Source organism: Juglans regia, chromosome 2 (genome assembly GCF_001411555.2).
Source record: "Juglans regia cultivar Chandler chromosome 2, Walnut 2.0, whole genome shotgun sequence".
NCBI classification, from domain to species: Eukaryota; Viridiplantae; Streptophyta; class Magnoliopsida; order Fagales; family Juglandaceae; genus Juglans; species Juglans regia.
In genome coordinates, this window is record NC_049902.1 from 22,635,487 (window position 1) to 22,650,603 (window position 15,117).

The following is a 15,117-nucleotide window of genomic DNA, read 5'->3' on the forward strand; positions in this document are numbered from 1 at the left end:
TAACGAAAGCAACATCTTTTGAACAAAAAGATTAAATCAGAGAAACTTATTTTTTTAATTTTTTAATAATATTTTTATGAACTGAGCACTTCTCATATTTTTTATGATTTTTAAATTATTAAATTTTTTAATTTAAAATCAAAATTCGTTTTTTATGTTCGTAATTTCTTATCCCGGTTCAGGGTTCTAGACAAGTTAGTCACATTGGTGCTGATGGCGGGAGAGAGAGGGAGCGAGAGCAGTAATGGGCAGGCCTCTCTTATAAATGGGCTCAAAACAGGCCCAAAATACCACCGAATTCGGCTCCAAATCTCCCTAAAACTCGCCCACGCACGTCACGCCCCAACTTTGTTTAGCGCCACTTTGAGTTTCCCGCGGCCACTCCCCCAACAATTAGCTTTCAATTTTGTTTTTGCGCCATATCCCTTGCCCCCATTTGTTTACCTCTCACAGTTCTCTGAGAGTGCATATCTCCATTTCTCCACTTCGTCTACTGTCGTCCGTCGCGTTACCGTCCAATAGTCTCCACAACACGACGCCCGCAACGAGAGACCCCTTGCGTCGAGCACCACTCCCCATCGTCCAAGAAAACAAGCCAAACGCCTCAGCCCCAAGCCGCCGCCTCACTTTCAAATCGAACGACCACGACACGTGACAGGATTAGATGAGAAAGGTAAGATAAGTGTTAAGTGGCTTAAGTAATTTTGTTAGTGTTTAGTTTATTTTGATTCTAAGACATTTGATTTTAGAAGATTTTGGTATTTACGTTCGGAAAAATCTATGTATAAGCCACCGGTCTGATATTTCTGGTTCTAAACAAAAACCCACCCTCCTCTTGCCCCCCTCCCCTCTGAAGCCGCCCACCTCTAGAAAGACGCGGCGAGAAAATCATGTTCTTCGTCAGTGAATAAGAACAGCAGTGACCCTATCTCCAGTTCTCTAACTGCACATGGAGCGATGGCTACAAAGAATCTACAAAATAAGAAAGCAGATGGAAAATCTCAAGTAACCTCTAATGGCCTACCGAGAAAGGATGCTCTGAGTGGCTCAAAATCACAGCACATCAACCAATCGGGTTTATCTGTAGCAAGAAAAAAGCATGTCCATGCTCAGGTTCGTAATGTTGTGTGGTTTCATCGGTAGAAATAGAATCTGGTTGTTTTATCTTGAATAATTATTGCTCCTACCAAACACCACCACAAACCCATGAATCCGCTAAAGTAAAAGAAAATAATAGACTAGCCTGAGAGAGACGAGATTTATAGAGATGCGAGATTTACTGAAAATCTTCAAATGGAGATATTCGCACGGAGAGGGAGATGTTCGTACGGAGGGGAGATACGGCTGTTTGGGGAGAAGCTCAGGAAAAAAGAACAAAAAAATTAAACCTGACAACCACGTGTATGGGTGTGCGGTCGAAGAGGCTGATGTATAGAATTACTCACTTACGTTCTTATTATCGTGAATTTCAGGTTGAAGAGTTGAACCTCGGGTCCAGGGTGTGACCACAACAACAAACAATGTTTTACTCTCAAACATTTTTGGCGCGAAAAGGGCCACTGGGAACGGTGTGGTGTGCCGCTCATCTTCAACATCGCCTCAAAAAGTCTCACTACAGTTCCACCGATATCCCCTCCACCGTCGGTATGTAAACCCAACTCTTCATTTTCAGTTTTTCACACGCACCCGCCAGATCAAAGTTTATTTAATTTTAAATCCGTGCTAAACTTCATCTTCATCGCTTCGTAACTTCTTCAAAATGGTTTAAAGGTGTAGTTTTTATTGTTATTTGGTAATAAAATGATTTGATAAATTCTATTTTTTTCTTTTAATCTCTAATGATTGTGTATTGGATTTGTTAATTATTAACTTCAACGGTATGCCTATCCTCCTTAAAAACGTTACATGGTAGACGCAGTTTTTAAGTTAACTCTTTCGTGATCCAAATGTCTCTTTATAGATCGAATCATGTTTCCGGAAGTTCCCATTGCCCTCAGAATGTCGGGCCACCTTTTATTAGGTGTTGTTCGGATATATTCGAAGAAGGTGGATTATTTGTTCCAGGACTGTAATGCTGTTTTGAATGGCTTAAGAAAGGCCTTTGCGTCTATAGATCTCAATTTGCCGGAGGATGCTAGACAGGCACCGGTTCAGTCTATCACTTTGCCAGACACGTTTGACCTCGATACGTTGGATTTGGACCATGATATTTACGATGAGGGGTAAATTTCTTGAAACTTCTTTCTTTCACCGTTTTTCTCCACCTGTAAACCTCCATATAAATAGCTTTTGAATTTTTGTTCTCAGGTCCCCAGATAATCACCTCAAGAGTCGAGAGGAGATTACTTTAGCAGGTCATAAACGTGCTTCACTTTTTCTTTTCAATTGTGTGTTCTCTCGACTCATAAATGCCTAAACAAGTGTAAATTTTTGTGCTACAGATCAAATTCCTATTGGAAGAGACCCTTATGTTGCTATTTCTTTTGATGAGGTTAGAGACCCTTTATTCTGTTACATCAATGTTTACTATCATTGCTTTCATCTTGTGTTTTTGTGGTATTTCAATTGCATATTTTCACCACCAGTAGTTTTCTGATCTGTTTAGGATTTCATGATGATGGATTCCTCACGTCCAGAAGTGTTTCCTGACTCTGATGTCAGGCTGATGGATGGGTATGTTTCTGAGTGCATTTAAGTACTTTCACTGCCTTTTCTTTTTAATCATGGAATGCTAAAGTAATAATTGCTCTTCTTGCTAATTTACAGCATTCTCCCTTCACCTCCGGTGAATGGTAATGATGGATTTCAACATCCCGATCTCGATCCAAGTAATCTGAGGGAACAACATAACTTGAGGCTTAGCAATGACGAGAACCCTCAAAGTTATCCACATGATGTGGAATCTCGAGATGAGAGTCCAAGTAATCAGACAGAGATGCTTGATAACGATGCCGATATCCCCCAAGATCTTCCAGAGAGGGAAATACTACGTGATTCTGTTCATGGTTTTGGCTTAGAAAACCTTCCTCCAATATTTCCAGATTCTGGGGACGACCTAGGCGGAATGAACAGATCCTTAGACCAAACAATGAATGAGAAGGAAACCTTCCCTCCAATCATGGATGAAAATTTATTGTCTGTAGGGCAGTCTTTACCATTTCAGCAACATTCAGAATCACCACCTTCTGCAGCTTCCCAACCGGCTACCGAGATTTTTGATGCACATGTTTCATTGAGTGAGTGCATTTTTCTCAGTGTTGGATTTATTGATGGGATATGAGAACTCTGATTGTTTCAAGTCTGAGCATTTGTCTTTCTAGGTGTGCCAATGGATATTTCTCCTGGGCTAGGGATTATTCGATCAACTCCACCTGTTAAGCAGCCAAAAGCAAGAAAGAAGAAGAGAAAACAATTCTTTGATGAGTCCACAGTGTTGACTAACAAGTATGGCTGGTCATGTAATCCTTGGATTGATTTTTTCTCTGGTATTAGTTTACTGATGTAAGGATGTAAATTTTGTAGACTTATGAAGAAGTCTCTTGAAGATTCTAGTGATTTATTGCGGAAGAAAAGGGATGCCCCTTGCTCTACTTTGGGTATCTGGAAGTTAAACAACACTTTACGAAAGGAACAAGTTTTTCACCAGCCTTCATTGACTGGTGAGTGGGCCTTTCCCTTCGCTGATCTTTTTATTGCTGCTGGCCATCCATTTTAAGGATTATTTTTTCTAAGCACTGGGGCTTCTACATGCAGGGTTGTGTTTGGATCTCTGTGATATTTTCAAGGACCTCACATCTACAAAACCCCATCTCATTTTCTCTGAGGAAACTTTTCCAGATCCTAAAATTGCAGCATCTCCTGCTTCAACAAATGAAGCTTTCCTGGAGCCGAGGGTTTCACAATCTCCTGCTTCAACAAATGAAGCTTTCCTGGAGCCGAGGGATGCTCAATCTCCTGTTGTTGTGCCTGAACTTGACATGGAAATTGAACGTCCTCGAAATATCGAAGCCTTTGATGGCGGCAGCTTCTTACCTGAATTTGTGCCATCCCAAGCTAGATTCACGCCTTCTCCTATTAGAAGATGTGACTTTACTCCTGCAACAACCATTGAGACCAGGGTATCTACACCCCATCTAGCAGCATCCACCGGAACTGGTGGGTCTGAGAAGAGAAGAAGAATGACATTTTCAGAGGAGCATCTAAGTCTAAAGAACACTGGTCTCTCAGACATTCCCGGTTTGATGAATTCTGCCGAAGCAGATGTAAGTCCTTGTACTTCACGAATGCTGAGAATTGCCTGTGTTGGGTATTTTTAAGGGATTGCAACAAAGTTTTTTCCATTTACAAGAAGTAGACAGCTCATCCCATTTTTTTAGTGAAAAAGAAATAACTCTTAAGGGTTTTTACATGATAGCTAAATCACCTGTCTTTTATGTCTTATCGTATGAACTATACATTTGTTACAGATCCAGCTTCTTTAAGATTATGATACCATTTCAAATATATGAGATGTTTAATATTTTTACTAGTTGTTATTGGACATCTTTTTGTTCCTCTTCATCCCCTCCCTTGAGAACTACTTGCATTTAAACTTTAAGTTAAGCAGTATTTTGACTTATTGAATTGTTTCATTATAGGACCTTTACTTTTTGGAAGAAGATAACAATACCCCAACAGGTAAGCCAAGGAAGGATTTATATTGATGTTTGATTTGGGTGGTTCTGTAAATTGTAGGATGTTCCCTTTTCAGTAACCCGGTAAGAAATCTTAATGGCAGTACATGGGAAGTTTATATGAACTCCAGTTTTCGTATGCAATATATGGATAACATGTCTTTGCTTATAGCAGGATCACAAGGAACGGGAAGAATAGATTCATTGTCTGCAAGAACCAGGTAAGTAAAGAAGATTTTGTTAGTTATAGTATGTGAACCCCATTTTGGTGGACAATTAATATGTTTGTCTTTGACATACAGGGCTGTTGCTCAATATTTAAAAAGACATTCTCCTTTCAGTGCAAGCTCAGAAGGTCTATCTGGAGATCTCATTTTGAACAAGACTTTAGAAGGAAGGACAAGAAAGTTATGTGCCCGCATGTTTTATGAGACGCTTGTAAGTTTCTGAAACATTTCCATTGTGCCATGTTTTTGGAAGATATCTGTATAAGGTAGGTGTTACCACTCGGAGATAATTAAGGATGAGGCAGGTTATTATTTTGTGGTGCAGCAGCAAGAATCAATGTTTTTATTTGTTTTTTTTCTTCACAAATAGACTTCATAAGCATAACCAACAATTACAAATATTCATTAGAAGCCTTAAGCAGAGAAGAGTATACAAACTAGGCAGAAAATTAAAGGGGAGGTTCTTTTCCACTATGGAAGTCCAATAAGCATTGGGGGATCTTGATGAGTGGGATATTTCCACACATTTTGTTGGAATGAGCCCATTTGATATTGAGATCGATGTATTTGACTGCTTCCTAAATTTCAGTCTGAGAAGGAATCTTGTGTCCCTAGCAATTCCTTCCATAACCTAGTCTATAGCTTTTTGGGGATTGTTTATTGCTGAGATTACCACCGTGGAGTTCCCTTCTATTAAGATCTTCCTGAGTTGTTGTGAGTATGCTTCTTCAATACCTATGAATGCTGTTTTGCGTCTCCTTCGTTTGGATTGGTGCTGGTTGTGAAACAAGTTATAACAAACTTGAGGGATCCATCTTGATTTCTGCATATTCCTGAAGATGTACTACTGTTGATCTTACTGCCACATCAAATGTTATAGAAAATTGATCTTCAATAAGGGGTGGCTCCCATATGAGATTATTATCAGAGGATTTCTTGTCCCAGGCATGACAATGTTCTTTGTAGCATCTGATGGTTTTAGAAACAAACTGCTCTATAGAAGGACTTTGTATATCATGAATAATTTGGTTTTTGGAGAACCAAAGGTTATCCATAGCAAGAACAGCGAAAAACTGGAAGTATTGTATCTCATCAAACGAGATGTTCATGTTACTGGAGGGGCTGGGAATCAGATTTATCCAATTGATGATGCCTTTGGTCTGCTAATAAGGAAATGTCAAGGGGCCAGTGTGATTGCCTCCAAAGAATCCTCAAGTATGGAAAATTCAGAAATAGATGGGTTAGAGTTTCATCTTCCATATGACAGATGGGGCAATGTTTCTGATTCTCTACGAGAGGGATACAGATACTAAGCAAAGTTCTGGTAGGTAAGATGTTGTTTATAACCTTCCAAAGGAAAAGTTTTAAACAATCTTGAATTCTAAGAGACCAGAGCTTTTTCCAGATTGTGTAACGGAGAATTTCCTTGAGGAATGATGAAGCCATTTGGGAATGCCATTCTGGTTATGGAATTGGTATTGAGCTAGATGGTTTTTTTCAATTTCATGCACAGATTCTTGAGAGAAAATAGATTGGAGGAGTGTGCTCCATGTTCTAGGCTCCTCAAGAGTTAATTCTGAGACCTTCAAGGGAGGGTCTTGAAATATAGAAGAGGATTGGGGAGTTGGAATTGCTAGGCTGAGTAGGGATCTAGGGATCAGACCACACATTAGTGTTAGTCCCATTGTTAATCTAGAGGCAGAAGCTGGATGCTAAGAATTTTTTTTGTTTCAAGAGGCCTTTCCAGAATCTGGAGTCAGAAGGTTTAGCAGTAACAGATAGCCAATTAAAATTTCTTAGGTATTTGGTTGAAAGGATGGTGTTCCACATGCTGGATTCATTACTAATAAGGTGCCAAACCAACCCAAGGATTTTGATTTGCAGATGGAGTTCCAAGATTTTGGGGTGGAATTGTGGGTTTTGTTTTGATCAAAACCCCACCAAAACCTCATAAGGGCTTTATCAATTTTTTTTGGATATGGAACTAGGTATCCACAGGGAAGACATTGTGTAGGAGGGGATAGCACTAGACACTGCTTTAATAAGAGTTGTTCTACCTGCTTGAGATAAAAGTTTAGTTTTTCAACCTGCTAATTTCCCTTGAATTGTTTCTAGAATATCTTTGAAATGCTGTTGGGTGGATCTGCCAAACTTAAGAGGGAAACCTAGATATTTAGCTCTTTAGGAAGAAATCTTGAAATTGATTATAGCTTTGACATCCCTAATGGAGTTAGGAAGCATGTTATTGTTGAACCGAATGGAAGATTTTCCAGAATGGATTTTTTGGCCAGACCATTGTGGGTATTTTTGTCTAGACAGACCTTGAAAGCTTGAGCATTTTGGGGGAAAGCAGTGCCAAAGAGAATAAGGTCATCTGCAAAAAGATGGGATAGAGAATGACCATTTGTGCTCAATTTAATGCCCTTGATGTTACCTTGATGTTCTCTGAAAATGAGTCTAGAGAGCACCTCACTGCCTAATATAAAGAGGAAGGGGGATAAAGGGTCTCCTTGCCTGAAGGGTGAACTAATCCTTGTGGTTGTCCATTGATCACAACAGAGTAGGAGACAGTCGAAATGCATTCCTTGATCCAATTGTTCCAAGGCTACTGGAAACCAAGACAAGAAAGGATTGTGAACAGGACGTTCCATTCTATGAAATCAAAGGCTTTTTTTATGTCTATTTTGATAGCCATAAGCCCCTTCCTTTCTTTTTCTTTAGGGCATGAAAGATATCTTATGCTAGAATGGTGTTTTCTTGAATTACTTTGCCTGGAAGAAAAGCTGATTGCTGAGGGGATACGAATTTGGGCATGACCAACTTGAGTCTGTTAGAAAGGATTTTTGCAATGATTTTGTAACAGAAATGATGGGTCGATACTGAAGAACATTGCTGGGGGCTTCAGTTTTGGGGATGAGGACACTATGGGTATGATTCATTTCTTTCAGCAGATGACCATTGGTGAAAAAAAATATTTATGGATCTATTAAGATCTTCCTTGACACAGTATTGCTTGAAGAAGAATTCTATGAATCCATCAGGACCAGGAGATTTGGAAGATGAGATTTGTTTGATGGTTGAAAGGATTTCCTCTTCTGTGGGGATGTTACAGAGGAGGTTATTGTCAAGTTGAGAAATTTTGTCAGGGAATAAGGCCCAATTTCATCTGAGATATTAGGCCAGGATGCTTGGTAAATAGTCTTGAACTGATCAAGGAACTGATTTTGAATATTCAAGGGGTTGGAATCCCATTGATTTGAGGCATTCTTAGACAATAGATATCACTTCTCCTTCTCATTGTGGATGACATGTGAAACAATTGTGTTCAAATCCGTGGTGGTGAGCCATTAGCCTGGATTTTTGTCTCCACAGGATTTCTTTCCTTTTCAATTGTTCATTCAGGCAAGCTCGGATCATGTCCTCTTTATGAGCAAAGGAGTTTAGGTTGGTTTGAGCTTGAAGAGAGGACAGTTGAGCTGTTAATGCTTTTATATTGGTTTGGATGTGGCCAAAGCAGTTGATATTCCAGGTTTTGAGAGACTTTTTGACTGCTTTTTAGCTTTTTTGCTAAAACAAAGCCAGGTGAGCCATTAAAAGGCAGGCTCCAAGCATCTTTTTTATCACAGAATAACAGGTCGGGTCCCTAGCCCAAAATTCCTTAAATTTAAAGGGTTTGGAGCTAAGTCCTTGCCTAAAATATTGAGTACAAGTGATCGGAGGAGTGGATTGGAAGATGAGACACTTTGGCATTTGGGAAAAGAGTAGTCTAATGTTTTTATATGTTATTTAATGATACGCATTTTTTTGGATGTGTATAACCAGCTTATTTTATTGAAAGTTGCATCCATGGGATATTCACTCTCTTGAATATTGAAAAATCATGGGATTGTGTATCAACTTGTTAGCATCTGGTTAGTTTCTTCTGTTGCAAATGTGACAGTCATTGTTCTTGTATTTGTATCGGGCTTTGCCTAATTCTTTGATCAATAAAATTTGTTTACTCAAAAAAAAAAAAAAAAAGTGACAGTCATTGATCTTTTGTCCATCTTCATGCCCTTTTCTTGAGTTTGTGAAACTGTGAGTTCACTTTGGTTAATTCACTTATCCTGCTTCATGCATTTCAAAGTGAGAAGTTACTGATTGGAACTTTCTGGCCTCGTATAGTAGACATGATGAATAGTCTACCTATCAAGTACCGTGTATAAAATTTAGTTTTCCATGTCTTAATTCATTTCTGCTGATTTCAGGTTTTGAAGAGTTATGGACTTGTCGATGTTCAACAAGAAGAACCTTTCAGCGATATTCGTTTGAAGTTGACGCCTACGCTTTCGAAGACTCAAATCTGAGTTAAAAAGTTGGGCCATGTGCTTACATTGCCTTCATGTATAAAGGTAAGATCTAGCTACTATTTATTGTACAGTGCAAAGGTTGATACAGTGGCGTCCAACACCTTCATCGGCATTCTTTAGGGCTAGGTGTGGAGTGGATTATACGTTCGTTTTTGTTGGGGAAGAAGGATGGAAGAACGTGTAATTTATAATTAAAAGGGAAGTGAAAAGTGTTTGCTAGTTTGTGTGCGTGCGTGCGTCTCCGATGCCCTTCTTATTGCGAGTAATGCTATACACTAAACTCTCATCATATTTTGATCATACTAACTAGTATACGGCACATTCATCACCATTAAATGATAAAGAATCATAAAATAAATGATCATTTAATGATGATAAATGTGTCACATACTACTTAATAGGATAAAAGTGAGATGGTAGTATGGTATATAGAATTTTTTTTTTTTATTGCACATCACAATTAGATCAATTTGGGCCTTTTTTAAATCCCCAAAAAAAAAAAAAAAAATGCCCCATCTTTCAGGGTGTGTTTTAACCAAACTATACCGGCTTTGACTGTGGCCCCGGGAAGGATAATAAAATTACAAAGATTTTTTGTTTTGATAGTAAACATCAATATCATTGAAATAGGGAAAATGATTTATACAACATTTTGTACCACATATTGTACAACAATATTTTAAATGAAAGGTATTTTTGTAAAACATCTTATAAAAATAACATAATTTTATAAAAATATCTTCCTTTTATAATATTGTTGTACAATGTGTTGTATAATTTGTTATGGGTATATCATTACTCTTGAAATAAAGAGTAGTACAAATTGTTCTTATCGAATATACCGGCTTTGACTGTCGTTGTATGCTCTTCAACAGTCGACGAACATGTAGAGCACTTTGCACTCTTGGAAGCTCTTCAACAGTCGCTGTATTTTTTTCAATAAATGTTCTAGAGCTGAAAAATTTTCTCATGATAAATGAAGTTCAATAACCAATAATAAGCAATTACTTTCCACAATAAGCTTCGGGATTCCCCATTGAGAAACATTTTTCTTTTTCAAATTGTGAAAAGTTATCTTCCACAATTTAGTCCATAATGTTTTTTTTTTTTTTCAGAAGCAACATTTATCTTCCACAACATGTTTCTTTTTCAAATTGTGAGAAGTTAGAAGACCATCACAACAGGCCCTCCATGCAATTATCTTTATTTTGTTTGGAAGTTTCATCTGCCATAATCTCTTCCAAAAAGACTCTTTATGGACTAAATCGAGCTTTCTCCTATATGTAGCTTTGAAGTATTATGAAGAAGCTTATCAGCACTTTTGACAGAGTAGTTCCCATTCTTTTCTTGATTCCAATACCACTTGTCATTTGAGGTGGGCAGATTATAATCTTTAATCTTTCTGCTGCTATATTTTGATTGAAAATGGCTCTAATATTTTCCGCATTCCACCACTAAGTATTATTATCAATAAGAAAATCAACAACTGTTTGCCATTCTTCCACAATAGTTTGATCAGTTAGTTGATTGGTAGTAAAACCACGTATCCAAAGGTCTTGAAACACCGTCACTGATTTCCTATTGCAAATTCTCTATAGACAGCCTTTTTTAGTAGTTTAGTAGCTTCTCATATTCCTCTCCAAGCATAAGAAGGATTTTAGCCCAATTTAGAATCAAAGATTTAGAGAAATATTTGGCCTTATACATTTTGTGGAGTGATGATTCCTTGCAAAATTCTCCACCCTTGTTTTGCTAAGAGAGCTAGATTAAACATCTTTAAATCTTTAAATTCCAATCCTCCTCTAAACATTGATTCACACATCTTACCCCAACTGATTGAGTGAATTTTGTTTTCCTCTTATCTCCTCCCCCACCAAAACTGTGCCATCATCCTTTCCAGCTCATTACAGAACGATCCTGGTAACTTAAAGCAGCTCATTGCATAAGTTGGGATAGACTGTGCTACTACTTTAATAAGAACTTCCCTTCCACCTTGAGACAATAGACTACCTTTCCAAGTTTGAAGCTCTTGCCAAACTTTTTGTTTTGCTTGATTCTTTGATTTGCCAACAATAGGAGGTAAGCCCAGGTATTCTTCATATTGTGGAGTATGACTCCCACCCCATAGAGACATGATCCATTCTTTCAACTCCTCTGTCACATTTCTACTAAAAACCATAGATGTTTTCTCTCGATTGATTTTCTGCCCCAAGGCTTTCTCATATTGTTTTTAGCAGCGATTGAATGTTTCTATTTGTTTCTATATGAGCCTTACAAAATATGACATTATCATCAACAAACAAAGATGATTCACTTGAGGGGCACCTCTACAAATTCTGATTCCTTCCACAAATTCATTTCCACAAATATTCCTCAGTAGAATTATCAAACCCTCAGTGCACAGTAAAAATAAGTAAAGGCATAAAGGGTCATCTTGTCTCAAACCTCGGTTAGGTATAATAAGGTCTTTTGGGACCCCATTAACTAGCACCGAAAAAGTAACAGTTCTAACACACTTCATAATGAGCTTAATTAGACTTGTAGCAAAACCAAGTGCAACCATAATTGTTTCTAAAAAAACTCACTCCACTGTATAAGTTTTGCTCATGTCTAACTTTAGGGACATATACCCTTTTGTTACCCTTTCTTTTGTTTTTCAGGAAGTGCATAAGCTCATAAGCAATAGGAATATTATCAGTAATTTGCCTTCCTGGGACAAAAGCACTTTGAGAATCATATATAACATGAGGTAATATACCTTTTTAAGTCTATTAGCAATCACTTTGAAAATAACCTTGTAAATGACATTGCAAAAACTTATTGAATGAAAATTGACAACTTTTATCGGAGATTTTTTCCTAGGAATCAATGTAATAAAAGTATGATTTAAACCTCTAGGGAACTCACCAGTATTTAAAACTTGCAGAACAACATTTGTGATTGAGCTTCCTATAATGCTCCAATACCTTTGAAAGAAGATAGGAGCCATACCATTTGGATTGGGCGCTTTGGTGGGGTGCATCTGTTTAAGGGCTTGATTTACTTCTTCTGCCAAAATAGGTTGTGATAGCTCCTCATTCATTTGGGTTGTTATCCTTGTTTCAACTTGGGAAAGCATATCAACAAAAATCCACTTGGCCAGTAGTAGAAAAAATAGTCTGAAAATAATCTATAATGAGTGTATCCCTTTGGCCCCTTCTTTCCAAACCCCAAAAGCATCTTGCAACCTTATAATCTTGTTCTTTTTTCTTCTAATAGAGAAGCTTTTGAATGGAATTACTTCCAATTTGGTCACCCTCTTTAAGCCATAAGACCCTCGATCTTTGTCTCCACATGATTTCATCTCTCTCTAGCTATTTTTGCACTTCATCTCTAGCGGACTGGTGTTCTATAACCTCAGAATATGTAGGATTAGAAACTTGAAGTTCTTGTAATCTCAGCTTAGCTTTTTGTAGTTGCTTCTGAACATTTCCAAATCTAGACCTATTCCATATATTCAACTCTTCACTACATTTAGAAATCATTGCCATTACCTCACGCATAGTGTTATGACCCCCAGTATATCTCCAAGTCTTCTCAATTATATCAGCACATTCTCTCTCCCGCACTCACATAGCTTCAAATTTGAATGGTTTCTTTCCTTGGTTGTAAATCCTACCCCCATCCGTATCACTCCACAAGGGAAGATTATCTGAGTAGGCAACAACTCCATGTGTAACCATCGTCACAGGGAATAGATTGCACCACTTAGAATTAGCCAAAAATCTATCCAATCTTTCACTAATACAATCATTACCTTCCCTTTTATTACACCAGGTATATGGAGATCTATTAAAGCCCAAGTCCCTTAATTCACATTCAAACAGGATAGCTCGAAAATTAACCATTTATTTTTTCAGTCTGTTCTTGCCTCGACACTTCTTAGATAAACTGAGAATTTCGTTAAAATCCCCAAACATTGACCAAGATTGCCCTCTTCTATGATAAAGTGATTTAATTAAACTCCAAGTTTCTGTTCTGTAATTTTTATCAAGGTGTCCATAGACACCTGTGATAAATCATTCCATATTGTTGTCATCCTCACAATTAATCTTGGCATGAACATGGTATTTCAAAAAATTCAAAACAGAGAAATTAATCTCATCCTTTCACAGCATTGCAATTCCTCCACAACGACTAACACAATCAACAACAAAACAATGTTGGAACTCTAATTTATACTTACAGAATTCCATTTGGAGAGATTTCAACTTTGTTTTTTGAAGAAATAGGATATCGAGATCTTCCCTCTTGACAAGGTCTCGAAAGGTGTCAATTCCACGTGGGTTCCCAAGCCCACGGGAATTCCAACTTATTATTTTCAGTGATCTCAACGGGGATGTGGAACAACCTCTGTTGATATCTTTGAATTATACTTCATCTCTTCGTGTGCATCACTTATGTTGACATCTTCTTCCTCCCATCGTGCTCATCTTCTTCGTTGATCTCTGAAACTTCCCTTTTTCTTCTCCGTTTTGTCTCCCCTTTTGGAAAAACACCCTGGGCCATCACAGTTGCTTCCACCTTCCTTCTTTTCCATTTATGGCCTTTTGATACTGGGCTAATGAAAAGCGACGTAAGTGGGCTCTCATCCTGGGATAAAGTCTATGAATGATCCAAGCCTGTAGACCCCTTTTCCACATTTATGGGCACGATTTCATCTTCCCGAATATGCAATTGATTCATCCCTAGTGTATTGGAATCCCCTTGTATTTCCATTATGCCTGATTTCTTGTTTTCATCATCCGTTGCTAACTGAATTATAGCGGGTATTACGTTAGTACTAGTAACTTGAGGATTACGAGCATCCTGCACAATCCCACCATTTCCGCCCTCCAAACTATCCTCCGAATATGAACAATCCGAGATTTTTGCCCCTTCTGTTTGTTGCCATTTATGATTCACTGTAGTAGTTGTCGGAATATGATCAATTTTTGTTTGTTGGTGTTGCTTCTCCCTCCAATCACTGGAATTTTCGGCACGAAGCCATTGCCCATAAGGAAAACCTTTCGTTTCATAACATTCACTAGCTACCTTCCACTTTTCACACTCCCGATGATTGTGCCCTAGTGTTCCACAACAATAGAAAAAGTTGGGCAATCTCTCATATGTGAATTGGACCCAACAAGAATTATTTGCTCCAATATTGATTTTTTTTCCTGTTGCTGGAGAGGTGTTGTGACATCAAGACAAATTCTAACTCGCATATATTCTCCCCATTCCAATACCCCTTTCTTCAAATCCACTTCCATAACTTTTCCTAGCGAACTCCCAATGTACTCGTTGCGAGCCATAAAAGGCAGTTCATGAATATGAACCTAGAATATAGACTCTGTTATTTGAATTTGATGAACCTGTTGAGTGCCATCAAACTTCTTAAGCAACACCAGATTTTTATCAAAAGTCCATGGCCCCTCACGTTGCACCCTTTCTTTATCTTGAACATCCTCAAATTCAGCAAGTATGAACATCGACCGTAGGTCTTGAAACCTGATAGGCTTCACAGGTCTCCATATCTTATTCATTGTTTGCTTAAAAGCGTCTTTGTTGTAGTATTTTGTGGTGAGAAGCTTAATAATCAAACAATTTTCTCCTCTTGTTATTGCATCTTCCACCATACTTGTCTCTATATGAATCTCTTCCTTCTCTTGTTCCGTAAGGGACATCTTTGTATATAGCGCCTCAAATCCATCCTCCATTTCAAAATATTTCTATCAAACTTGTACACTGACAGGAAGAAACCTCTCTACTTAGGGGAGACCCGGAGAGGAAAACAAACCAAATAGAATAGAGCAAAATTACAAAGATTTTTAGTATTATAACACTTGC

General features: G+C 38.0%; 1 protein-coding gene across 3 annotated transcripts; it reads left to right on the top strand.

Moving 5' to 3' along the window:
- Window positions 1-408: 408 nt before the first annotated feature.
- On the top strand, window positions 409-9,506 carry LOC109012268 (sister chromatid cohesion 1 protein 3-like). 3 transcript variants are annotated; one of them, XM_018993802.2, is made up of 15 exons: window positions 409-673; window positions 857-1,113; window positions 1,473-1,644; window positions 1,961-2,222; window positions 2,308-2,354; window positions 2,442-2,491; window positions 2,606-2,673; window positions 2,767-3,236; window positions 3,321-3,444; window positions 3,523-3,659; window positions 3,754-4,262; window positions 4,638-4,677; window positions 4,846-4,894; window positions 4,976-5,111; window positions 9,148-9,506. In XM_018993802.2, the coding sequence occupies exons 3-15, from the start codon at window positions 1,521-1,523 to the stop codon at window positions 9,244-9,246; spliced, it is 2,115 nt and encodes a 704-aa protein (XP_018849347.1). In that variant the 5' UTR covers window positions 409-673; window positions 857-1,113; window positions 1,473-1,520; the 3' UTR covers window positions 9,247-9,506. The 3 variants fall into 3 exon arrangements, with proteins under 3 accessions (XP_018849347.1, XP_018849348.1, XP_018849349.1); XM_018993804.2 differs by having other exon boundaries at window positions 410-673; window positions 4,849-4,894; XM_018993803.2 differs by lacking the exon at window positions 857-1,113.
- The last annotated feature ends 5,611 nt before the right edge of the window (window positions 9,507-15,117 follow it).

What these genes read in the sequence shown, in the direction of transcription:
- LOC109012268 (XM_018993802.2), top strand. Translation starts at nt 1,521, where the DNA reads ATGTTTTACTCTCAAACATTTTTGGCGCGAAAAGGGCCACTGGGAACG. An exon ending in TGAATTCTGCCGAAGCAGAT is followed by an intron (nt 4,263 to 4,637) that starts GTAAGTCCTTGT and finishes GTTTCATTATAG; the next exon opens with GACCTTTACTTTTTGGAAGA. An exon ending in GCATGTTTTATGAGACGCTT is followed by an intron (nt 5,112 to 9,147) that starts GTAAGTTTCTGA and finishes TGCTGATTTCAG; the next exon opens with GTTTTGAAGAGTTATGGACT.